Source organism: Pteropus medius, unplaced genomic scaffold (assembly GCF_902729225.1).
Source record: "Pteropus medius unplaced genomic scaffold, Ma_sr-lr_union100, whole genome shotgun sequence".
NCBI lineage: Eukaryota > Metazoa > Chordata > Mammalia > Chiroptera > Pteropodidae > Pteropus > Pteropus medius.
Genome location: NW_024351730.1, coordinates 10,484,114 through 10,497,128, shown reverse-complemented (window position 1 = coordinate 10,497,128; position 13,015 = coordinate 10,484,114). Strand labels below are relative to the sequence as shown.

General features: G+C 35.9%; 1 protein-coding gene across 2 annotated transcripts in view; it reads right to left on the bottom strand.

The window, feature by feature from the left end:
• The window catches only part of CEP135 (centrosomal protein 135), a 66,089-nt gene that overhangs the window by 2,982 nt on the left and 50,092 nt on the right, over positions 1–13,015 (bottom strand). For both annotated transcript variants that reach the window (XM_039845264.1, XM_039845265.1), the window contains 4 exons: positions 7,355–7,564; positions 6,282–6,484; positions 5,262–5,366; positions 3,148–3,269 (listed from right to left, as the gene is read on the bottom strand). In XM_039845264.1, the coding sequence (XP_039701198.1) occupies positions 3,148–3,269; positions 5,262–5,366; positions 6,282–6,484; positions 7,355–7,564 (640 nt within the window). The remainder of the gene's footprint in view (positions 1–3,147; positions 3,270–5,261; positions 5,367–6,281; positions 6,485–7,354; positions 7,565–13,015) is intronic.

The window sequence follows — 13,015 nt, the reverse complement described above, 5'->3', positions numbered from 1 at the left end:
CTAAATATGAATTGATACCAATATTTCATATTCATTTCAGAGTACTTATGGACATAATCCTTAAAATTAGTTTTGGTGACAATATTTAGAAAAAAAGAATGGAAATAGGTTACCAATTAACAACATCATTAGTATAAGCTAGGAATTTGCTAATGGTTGTAGAAGTTTTCTAATCCACATCTACTATGATGGCTATAATTTAAAAATGGAAAATAACAAGTGTTGGAAAATTGAAACCCTTACTTTCCTAGTGGAAATCTAAAATGGTACAGCCATGTGGAAAAAGTTTGGCTGGTACTCAAGAAGTTAAACATAGAATGACCCTAAGATCCAGCAACTCTACTCCTAGGTACTCCCCAAAGATTTAAAAACAGGGACTAAAACAGACACTTGTACACCAATGTTTATAGCAGCATTATTCATAATAGCTAGGTGAAAAAACCCGGGTGTCTATCAGCTGATGAACGAATGAGCAAAATGTGGCATACACATACAAGGGAATATTATGCAGGTATGAAAAGGAATCAAGTTTTGATACAACCTATGACATAAATGGACTTTAAAAACATGATGTGAAGTGAAATAAGCCAGACACAAATGGACAAATATTCTATAATTTCACTTACATGAATATCTAAATAGGAAAATTCATAGAGACAGAAAAAAAGGTAGATTAGAGGTTACCGGGGGCTTGGAAAGTGAGGTCTGGGGACTGGAGAGTTATTGTTTAATGGAGAGTTTCTGTTTGGGGTGATGAAAAAGTTTTGGAAATAGTGGTGACGGTTGCACAACATTGAGAATTTAAAGCCACTGAGGTATACACTTAAAAACAGTTAAGATGGCTAAGCTCGTGTTAAATTTTATCACAATTAAAAAATGTTACCTATTTCATCACAGCTTTAGAGATTGCTGGAATCCACTATGTTCTGCATCAGTGATCCTTAAAGTATAGTCTGGGAATTCTTGGGAGTCCCCAGGGCCCTTTCAGGGGGTCTCTAAGTCAAGCCTCTTTTTAAACACTAAAGAATTATGTGCTTTTTCACTGCTGTTATCTCACAGGGATACTGTTGAGTATCCCAGAGGCTACATGATATGAAAGGCCAGATAGTAAATATTAGATTTGTGGGCCACAGGGTCTCTATCATAACTACTTAATTCTGTCATTGTAGAAAAGCATTCTTATACAATATGTAAACAAATAGATGTGGCTGTGCTCCAATAGAGCTTAGTTTACAAAAACAGGCAGTGGGGTGGATTTGGCCCATAGAACCTAGTTTACCAATCCTTGATCTAAAATGCACCTGTGAATCGAGCATGTTTGTATCACAACTGTTAGGAGGTTTTACAAAGAGAAACTGAACCTCCATACAATCGCATTCAAATTAATGCAGCAGTTAGAAGTTGTGAGGACACAGTGACTGCAGCCAGCAATGAGAAGTGGCCCTCAAAGTGAAAGAAGGAAAATATTTTACTCAAACAAACAAACAAACAAACAAACACAAAAGCAAAGTGCAGCAATCAGGAATCATTCAAACCAAGGCCCTTCAAACGCCAATAAACCCAAGGGGCATCAGTATGTTAAAGCATAGCACATATTCAATGTTCATAATGAGGCTTCTGAGTCACTGAGGAAATGCTTATCTCCTATGTACTTCTATTAAAGGAAGCAAAGAAATGCATAATTTTTAAAAGAACTGACTTTACTATTTCTGTCAATGAGCTTGCATTTTCTAATCACCAACATTTCAAATCCTGGGTCTCACAAGCTTTTTCCTATTCATTCCCACCTCCAATGAATCAGCATATGCTTTGACTCCTCCTCAGTCAAATGTGTCCTCGCTCTTTACAACCCCTCTAGAAAATTGTTTGCCATATCTACTCAAGCTTAAACATCTGCATGTCCAATGACCTGATAAGCACTGGACATGCATGTCCAGTGACCTGATAATTTCACTCTTAAGTATATATTCAAAAGAAATGCACACATCTGTTCACCAACATACAGGTACTAGAGTTAATCATAATGCTATTTGTAATAGCCTGAACTGGAAATGACCAAATGCCCATTGAGAATAGAATAAATGGATTGTGTTTAGTTCAAATAATGGAATACTATGCAGCAACAAGACAACAATCTACAAGTACACACAACAGTAAGGAAGAATCTCACAAATGTACTGTTGAGAAAAAGAAGCCGGAAATGTATGATTTCACTTATAGAATGTCAAAAAACAGGCAAAAGAAACACATGCTTTTAATAGTTAGGACAGTTACTTTTACAGCTAAGCTTATGACCTGAAGGGAGCCCAAGAGAGGTAATGTTTTGTTTCTTGATCTAGGTGCAGAATACATAGGTGAGCGTGTTCAGTTTGTGAAAATTCACTGAGCTGCATACGATGACATGGCACTTTTCAGTATGCATAATTTATTTTTTTAAAATGTGTCCTTTCAATATTATTATAATGATCCTGAACTAATTAGACTGTTCAGTCCATATCTCTTTCTGGTCTCCCTGCCTCTGGTTCCTACCCTCCCCAATAAGGCCCAAATACAGTTATGAATTTAACCTACCAGGAACAGTTCTTTCATCTTAACCCCTCCCTCGAGCTCATCCCATACGCAAGTGGACCTTCAGTGGCTCCCCTTAACTTACAAAATAAAGTCTACAATCTCTAATTTAGCCTCACATTCAATAATTCTGTATATCCCATTCTACCTTCCATGCCTTTCTTCCTCATTATTCCCCAACAACCTACCATTCCTGTCAGATTCAGTCTGCTGTGCCACACACATTCCCTATTCTCTATCTTTGTCAAAAAGAACTGACATCTATCATTTGTACCTTGAATTTGACATTTCATCAAAGATTACCCTGCAATATCTCACATTGTCATTTAATGTGTTGTTGTGGCTGTATTCTCTTTTTTAATCGAGGTATAATTTATGTACAATAAAATGCATGGATCGTAAATGTTCAGTTCAATGAGTTTTTACAATCGTGTATACCTGTGTAACCATCACCACAGCATTCCATTACTCCAACCAAAAGTGGTCAGAAAGGCAATCTCCCCTCCCTGCACACAGTAAACTACTTTATGAATTTTAACCATAGATTAGTTTTTTTTGTCCTTGGTGTTACATACATACCTTTCTGATAATTATCTGTATATATGTTTATATGTTCAGGAGAATGTGAAGGAGACCTTAGAGTAGAACTAAGCGGCGGTGTGGGAAGACCATGTCGACGCATCTCTTGGATTGCTCGTTCTCTGTCAATAAAGATAAAATAAATAAGAGATTACACCAAAAAGTAGTATACAAATATAAGATGCTGTTACTATTAAATAATTTCTACTCAATTAGTATTTCTACTCAATTTAAATCCTATGTCCTTATATGATTTTTAAGTTGTGGATAAAAGATTTCAAAGGAATATGTATTATAATTCTTCAAAGTCCTTCTGAATACAGATTTTCAAAGGTGAATGGTTCTTCCCTCTGCCCCTTCCTTTCCCACCTCTTCTTGCACATAAATGCAGCCCTCTTTCCTTTTCCTGCCTCAAAACTCCTAAATGTGTGAAGTGAAATAATCCATTCTCTCGGCTATGCTTTCCTTCCCTGTGTCTGGGTCTGGGTCTGCCCCACAAAGCACGGGGGCTGTGTTACCACTCCTCTGTGGGCTACTCAGTCTCTGGCCTAGACTTTTTCTGCCTTGAGCTCTTTCTTCAGTATCCAAGATTTCTACCTACTTGGGTGTTTCGCAAACTTTTTTATCACTATTATTCCCCTAAAGAAACTTTAGACATTTGACCCCAAAGTTATACACCCACTCCCGTGAAATTTTAATACATAGGTACATTGTTTACATATTGTAGCCCTTTAGAGGGCCATAAATCATTGTGATACCTAAGGTTTTTTTTGCCACTGTCTCTTCCTCCAAAAACCAATTTTGTCCTCTGGGGTGGTTAAAGGGACAATACCACCACTCCAGGGGACAAAATTGGCTCTTGGAGGAAGAGAGAGTGTGGGAAACAAACCTAAAAGCAACAAATGAACAGGACGAACAGACACATGGACCACAGATTAGTGGTTTCCAGAGGGTAGGGGAAGAGGTGGGAGGGGGAAGGTAGATGGGATAAAAGGGGTCAAATATGTGGTGACAGAAAGAAATCTAACTACGGGAGGTGAACACACAATGATTGATATATATTAAACTGTACACCTGAAACTTACTGGAGTTTGTTAACCAATGTTGCCCTAATAAAAATTAATTTAAAATTTTAAAATTAATTTAAAATAAAAAAAATTAATTTAAAAAGAATGCATGATCTAGTTTGATGCTAAGGAAAAGGAAAGATATAGTCATGTGGGTCAAGGTTTCTTTGAGGACCTGGGCAAGGAAAAAGGAGAGAAATTAAGGGGGTCTCTTGGGCAATGGAGAGCTTGATTTGGGACCCTTGAACCGAAAGAATTTACCATTAAGAAATGGAAATGTTACATATGTACAGTTTAGCACACTCAGAAACTAGATCTTCTAAATTACATGAGATTAACAACACTGCTTTCATGACACTGATGCAATCTCAGGTTTCAGTTCTCATTGAAATCATAAACACTGAATTCCCAACAAATTGTTTGGGGGATTAAAATTTTCAACATAATAGAGAAAATGAACCAAAATATAAGAGAGTATGAAAATTACTAAACTGCAGAGAATATATTGTAGAGGTTATGAGCACAGGCTTTAACATTACAGACCTGCCTAGATTTTAGTCTTGACTCTGCTATTTATTATTTATGTCACCTCAGTTTCCTATAATATAGGCATAATAATAGATTATTAGTAGGATTATCAGATATGTATATAGTACCTGGTACATATTTGTTAAATGCACTTATAATAGTTAGCATCATCACTTTTTGATGATTTGTAATTACAGTTTCCTATTGGACCATATTATCTTGGCCTCTTGTAGAATCCTTACTAGCCTGTTGATAGCTCCTAACTATAGACTTTGAAATAATGCCCCAATTTTGCCTTGAGGAAGGCTATAGGAAACATTTATATGATACTTGCTACTTTATTTACTGTGGGGATATTATCTTCTACAACATCTGTTGCCTTTTCAGGAAGAATTACCAAATTTATTTTATCTATTAATGTTAAAAAAAATGCTTGCTATTTGTAAGCCACATTAAATCCTTTTTGGAATAGGATAGGAAATAGATAAAAACATTGTCCAATGCTAAACATTTTCTTACCGTTCATATCTTTCAGTTGAAATCTGCCTTTTCAGAGCATCATGATCTGTTTGTAATTGTGCCACTTTAGCCCGAAGCATGGTGTTTTCTCGGCTTTGACTAGTTCTTAAAAACAAATTTTATTAATTAAAGAAATAAGAGTCAAGTGGTATGGATTTTTGTTTCTCTTATTAATACGTATTGACATGTAAAAATGAAAAAAAGAGAAGATCAAGACTTTTCAACAGTAATTTTCTAAGCTTCTGGAGCTTCGATCACAACATTTTCCCATTCATCTCATTTATTTAATAAACATTTACTCAGCCTCCAGTACGTGCTATGCACTGAAAAGATTCTGGAGATAGAAATTTGAACAAGACATGAATTGTAGCCTCAAAATGTAAAGTATCTTCACTGGCTCTTTCTTGACTCCTGCCGCAGAAAGAGAATATTTCTAACTTTTAAACATTAATTTTTCCACTTGTACTACCTACTCTGGGTTTCCTTCCCTCTTCCAACAAATACGTCCAAACCTCTCCATTCTAAAAGACACCTCATCAAGCTCATAAAAGGTTATCAGTACACTTATGAGGGTCAAATTGCATAGCTTTTTCGAAATCTTTTTCGTAATCCACAGCATGAGACACGCCAACTCTCTCATTCTGAAATGCTCTCGTTTTCTGATTCCTCTCTTTCTTCTTCAAATTTGGCCATTTTTCTAAAGTTCAATAATTCACTTCCATAGGAACCACCTCTGTGGTGAAGATATAAAAATCCACATCTCTAAGCATGATGTATCTTCTGGACTAAACTCTTGAATTTCCAAAAGCAGCAGCCACATAAGTAAAATATTTTGGTTTTATACAACCCTTCGCACTCATATCCTCCTCTCCCCACGAAAACTGAAAAAATATATTTTTTGTTCCTCCAGTGACTTTTAAAACTCATTTTTTTATGTTATGAATCTACAAAAATTTACCCAGATTGAAAATTATTTTTGACAAGCTATTTTCTTCACACAGAATAATTTATGACACTTACAGTTTGCTTTCTGAAAGGGTTAACTTCTCTTTAAGTAGCTGAATTTCTGTATCTTTCTCGTGAGAGGTTAAATGAGAATGAAATTCTTTATCTCTATTTGTAGCCAACAATGATTCAAGGTTTTTAATTGTAAGTCTCTCACTCGACAGTTGTTTTTTTAATAGCTCTGATTCTGATTTTATATTTTCTAATTCCACCACTACCTACAGGAAAAACAAAATAAGATTACTTCAGTACAATTTCAGACTTCTGAAAAATTATCTGCAGAGAGATACATACGTCAGTTCCTTCATTTTGAGTACTGGATAAAGATTCTGAATTGCTTTTTTAAGTGTAAGAAAAACATTTTATTTTCAAAATAATCTTTGCCATTTTTCTAAGGGCTTAATTTGGCTATAAGACCTACTCTAACCCTCAAATAGTTTTCTCTAGTACTACCTTGTCAGGAGAGGGTCATCAACATAAAATCCTAAAATACAGCCACCCTCTCAGCAAGGCCATTCCGGTCTATTAAATCTCTGTCCTCTTGACTAGTCAAGCCAGTACTGGAGCTTCTCAGTACCCGAAAATAAAAATGCTACCAAGTGAGTGAAAACTGAAAACATCCATTTTTAAAAACACACACTGGGTTATTTAAAGTAATGCTTCAGTTTGTGAATGAGAAGCTCCAGTTACCTAGACTTCTAAAATTTAGTAAGATTAAAATGCCTTGAGATTTTTATCAGGAAAAATATTTTACTTGGAAAGCAAAGAACTGCTCAATCCTTCATTTCAGTCCTACCTTTAAACAGAGAAAGAATGTACTGAGATATGCTCCTATTCTGTATTTAGAAGAAGACTCATATTCTCCTAAATACCCATCTACTCTAAAACAGACAGCACTTAATTTCATCATGATGTTTGCCAGAGAAATCTTGGCAAAGAATCTAGTAGTCAAATTTAGTTGTCAAAATCCTGTAGCCAAACGTAACTACTCCAAAGAGGAACAAACACATTGGGTAGTGAATGATAAAGTAAAACAGAGTAGGGCTTAATAAAACAATGTGCTACAACAATATCTTTTAAGTTCTTACCCTCTCAAATTCAAGGTTTTTGGAATTCAACTGTTGGGTCAAAATATCTTTGCCTGAATCAAGCTTAATACAAAGTTCTCTAAGAGATGACAAATCATTGAATACTGCTGCTTTTTCATCTTCTTGATGTCTCAGCTCTTCTTCTAATCTAGATACAGCTTTTGCCATTGAGGAGATCTGAGATTCATATGCATGGTGTGCATTTATGTGCTAAAAACAGAAAAGAAACAGGTAAAAAACTAAAGTAACCCAACAATTTTAAAGGCTTAAATCTGTGCAGCTACAATCTCACTTTACAAAAATATAGGAGCCAATTTTGGCATATTTTAAGATACTCTCGAGTAGCTGCCTGCTATTTACAGAATGCCTATTTAATGCTTAACAAAATGAACTTTGTATAATTATTAATCATGGTAACTAAGTACTTCATATATATTTAGAAGATGCAAGATGGTTATTGTTTTAAGATGTTGTGAATATGAGAGATCTCTGAAGTTATATTAAATTTTTCCTTTATAAATTCTCTTGGTTATAATAATGCCTTTTCAAGAAAAAGTAAATTAGATACTTATCACTTATCAACTGTCTTTAGTTAAACTCTGAATTTTAAAATTGAAGTTTGCTTTAAAACTGAATACCTAAAGTCATAATTAAATTAAATTTAATAATACACTACTTTGAAATTTTAATAACTGAAATAATGAGCAAAGTTTGAAATACTGATACTTTTCTTAGAATAATCCACATTTTAAATTTCTCACAATTTAAATTGTGAGTGATAAATACAAATTGATTTAAACTCTACTTCTAGAGTTTAGGAAGAATTCCACACTTAAAAATTAAAATTTGAGCAGGTTTTACTGAAATTAATCAACATTAAAACCCATCATTAAAAAAAATTACTGCAAATTATGGGGTGGCTTTTAACAGTGGAAATTATTTATTTTTTTTATGGTGACATTGGTTAATGAAATCCAATAAATTTCAACTATACACTTTCACAGTAAGGCATATATATATTTACACACAATATATATTGTGTATTCACCTCCCATAGTTAGATTTCTTTGTCACCACATATTTGACCCTTTACCTTTCCCCCTCTCCCCTCAACTTCTGGTAACAACTAGCCTATAGTCCATGTCCATGAGTCTCTGTTTGTCCTGTTCATTTGTTGCTTTTAGGTTTATATCCCACATATAAGTGATATTATGTGATTTTCAACTTTTTCTGTCTAGTTTATTTCGCTTAGCATGATGATCTCAAGGTCCATCCAGGTTGTTGCAAATGGCAGTATTTCGTCTCTTCTTATGGCTGAGTAATATTCCATTGTATATATGTACCACAGCTTCTTTAGCCAATCATCTATTGTAGGATACTTCGGTTGCTTCCATGTCCTGGCCACTGTGAATAATGCTGCTATGAACATTGGTGTGCAAATATCTTTTTGGATATGAGTTTTCAAGTCTTTGGGGTACATTTGTACCCAGTAGTGGGATTGCTGTGCTGGATCATATGGCAGATCAATTCTTAGCTTTTTGAGGAACCTCCATACTGTTTTCCATAGTGGCTGTACCAATTTACAGTCCCACCAGCAGTGTGTGAGGGTTCCTTTTTCTCAGCATCCTCTCCAATATTTAATAATAGAAATTTATTCTCTCACAATTGTGGAGGTTACAAGTCTGAACTTTAGATGTCGACAGAGCTGGCTTCTTCTAGAGGTTCCAAAGGAGAATTTGTTCTATGCCTCTCTCCCATCTTCTGGTGGTTGCTGGCAATCCTCGGCGTTCCTTGCTTTGTAGGCATATCACTCCAATCTCTGCCTTTATCTTTACCTGGTATTTTCTCTTGTGTCTTCTGTGTCCAGATTTCTCTTACCTTATAAGGACACAACTAGTCCAGTATAATCTCATTTCAACTTGAATACACCCACAAAGCCCTATTTCCAAATAAGCAGAAATTTGTTCTCACATAGTTCTGGAGGTTACAAGTCTGAAATCCAGGTATTGGTAGGATTGCTTCTTTCTGGAATTTCTGAGGAAGAATCTATTTCATATCTCTCTCCCAGTTTCTGGTGGATACTGGCAATCCTTGGCATTCTTTGACTTAGCAGACATAACTCCAATCTCTGGCTCTATCTTCATATGGCGTTCTTCCCTGTCTTCTATATTTAAATCTCCCTCATTTTATAAGGACGCCAGTTATCAGGGTCCACCCTAATCTAGTATGACCTTACTTTAATTTGATTTTATCTACAAAGACACTATTTCCAAAGAAGGTCATATTCACAGGTACTGGGATTAGGATTTAAAAATATCTACGCACCACAGATAATCAACACTTTCTCCTAAATTATGAAGACTACACCATTATAACAAAAAAAAACAAATTAATAGCCAACCATTCTATATTAATGTAACTTAAATGTCCCTATATTTTAATTGAATTCAAATTTTTATTAGGAGATTTTTATTAGACTATCTTTATGATGAGTTTATTTAAACCAACATGCAAAAGAATAAAGTTGGCCTCTACATTATATCATATACAAAAATTAACTCAAGATGGATCGAAGATCTCAACATAAGCGCTAAAACTTATAACGACTCTCAGAACATAGGGGAAAAGCTTCATGATATTGTATGCAGCAATGATTTCTTGAATATGACACCAAAAATACATGTAACAAGAATAAAAGTAAAGAAACTAGACCTCATCAAAATTAAAAATTTTTATGTGTCAAAGGATAAAACTGAGTGAAAGGCAACCCATGGTATGGGAGAAAATACAAAACACATAGGGATTAATATCTAGAATACACAAATAATTCCTACAATTCAAAAACAAAAAAACACCCAATTAAAAAATGGGCAAAGGATGTGAATAGATGTTTCTCCAAAAAAAATACACAAATGGCCAATAAACACAGCAAAAGATGCTCAATATCACTAATCATTAAAAAAATGCAGGTGGAGGGAAATTGTGTAGATGATAGAAGCTCTATTCATCCCTCTAGAGACCAAAATCAAAGCTGTGATAGAAACAAGGAGTAGCAGCAAGAAAAAATCACCTGAGATCTAGATAAACAAGCCATACAACTAGAGAGAAGTCCAAGAAATCAATTACCCTGCAACAGAAGAAGGTAGAACGGGGCGAGGATGCGGGGCTGCCGAGTCTTGAGCAGCTGAGTGGGAGGAAGGCTGCGGCATCCGCCGCGCCAGACGCCTCTTAAAGGGCCCACATCTGCGAGCAGATTTTCGTGGTGAAGGACCTGCTTGATCAGAGCGTCAGAGCTGACTGGGCTGCGTGCAGGGGGCACCAGGGACTTACAGGGAGACACTGTCCAAGTGAAGGCCGAGGGGAGACTCACTCTGTACAGAAGTACCAGCAGTATCCATTGTTCTTTGTTGAACCCTCTCCACTACCAGTGCACGGGACACAGAGCCTCCATAGCTGTGATGTCATGGATAACAGGATAACTGGATAACAAAAGTCACTCCACCCAGAGGATTCCCTGAAACCCCAACTCCCTCAACTCGTGGTCCCACCCAAGCCACATCCAGGTGTGTCCTCACCCAGGTGTGTCCTCAGTGAGTCAGGCGCTTCTTGCTGAGCAGTGCCTAGACTCACACTGGAGGCTGCTGGCCTCCATTTCTAGTGTGGCTTTTTTAAGGCAATTATAAGCACAGCATCTGTGGAGTGCTTGCTGAATCTTAACAGGTGACCCCGGAGGGGCAGAAGCTTTGGCTAAATTTGGCCTGCAGCTGAACCCCTCTTAGCACTGTGCCACTGGACAACTACTTCACAAATCCACATTAATAAGACCAGAAAACAGATATGGAAAGGCAGCCAAAATGGGAAGACAAAGAAGCAGAAACTACATGAGAAGAGAACAGAGAACCAGGTATAATGGAGTCGAGTAATCTAACAGATGCAGGATTCAAAACATTGGCTATAAAGATGCTCAATGAACTTTTGGGAAGTATAGATAAATTCAGTGAGAACTTCAACAAAGAGATAAAAAACATAAAAATGGAAATGGAAATTATAAAAGGGAACCAGTCTGAAATGAAGAACATATTATCTGAGATGAGAAGTATATTAAATGGAATAAACAAAGTGAATAAAGAAAAGAATCAAATGCCTTATCTAGAGGATGGGAAAGCCAAGAACACGCAATCAGAATGGCAAGAGATAAGATACTAAGACTATGAAAATAATTTAAGGAGTATATGGGACACCATTAAGAGTCCAAATATCTGTCTGATCGGCGTAACTGAAGAAAATCAAGATGTCGAACATCTGTTTGAAGTAATAATGATGGACGACTTCCCTAACCTAGTGAAGGAAATGGACATAAAACCCCAGGAAGCTCAGAGAATTCCAAAATTCAGGGATCCAAAGAGGCCCACACCAAGACACATCATAATTAAAATGCCAGAGATTAAATACAAAGAAAGAATATTAAAAGCTGCAAGAGAAAAACAGATAATTACTCATAAGGGAACACCCATAAGACTGGCAGCTGATTTCTCAAAACAAACTATGCAGGACAGAAGGGCTTGGCACAAAATATTCAACGGGATGAAGACCCAGGATCTACAACCAAGAATACTTTATCCAGCAAAGCTATCATTTAGAGTTGAAGGACAGATGAAGAACTTTCTAGACAAAAATAAGCTAAAGGAATTTATCAACCCCAAGCCAGTATTACAGGAAATGTTGGAGGGACTTCTTTAAGAAGAAAAAATACAAAAGACTCACTTCAGATTAATAGACACACAGAGACTAAAAGGAAGAAGATGGAAAAAGATATTGCTTTGATGGATCTAGAAGGTATTTAAGTCAGGCAGAGAAAGATAAACACTATATGATTTCACTTACATGCGGAATCTAAGGAATAAAAAGAATAAACTAACCAAAAATAGACTCACAAATATAATGGACAATTTGGTGACGGACAGAGGGGAGGAAGGTTTGGGGGGCTGGGAGAATGGGGTGAAGGGTTAAAGAAGTACAAATTAGTAGCTGATAGATGGTCACGGGGATGGGGAGCACGGCATAGGGAAAGTAGTTAGCATTAATACATTGGCTAGGTGAAGAGTCAGGGGAGGGAGGGAGCACTTGAGTGGATCATTTTACGAACTATAAAGATGTCTAACCAATGTACTGTATACTTGAAACTAATTTAAAAAAAACCTCACCATAAAATAAATATATAAAAATTTTAGAAAAGGGAAGTCAAATCTAAATGTGACACCACTGTACTCCCATAGGGATCGCTATCATAAAAAGAAAAAAAAAAAAAAAGAAAAAATAACAAGTGTCGACATGAATGTGGAGAAACTAAAACCCTTACATTGTTGGTGGAAATATAATATGGTGCAACCCTTGTAGAAAACTGTATGGCAGTTCCTCAAAAAATTAACATAAAATTACCATATGATCCAGCAATTAAACGTACTCTAAAGAACTGAAATCAATGACTCTACTAGATATTGTACAACCATGTTCAAAGCAGTATTACTCTCAATAGCCAAAGATGGAAATAAACCAAATGTCCATTGACAGATGCAAGGATAAACAAAATGTGGTTTATATATACAGTAAAATATTATTCAGCCTTAAAAAGGAATGAAATTCTGACCATGCTATAACATG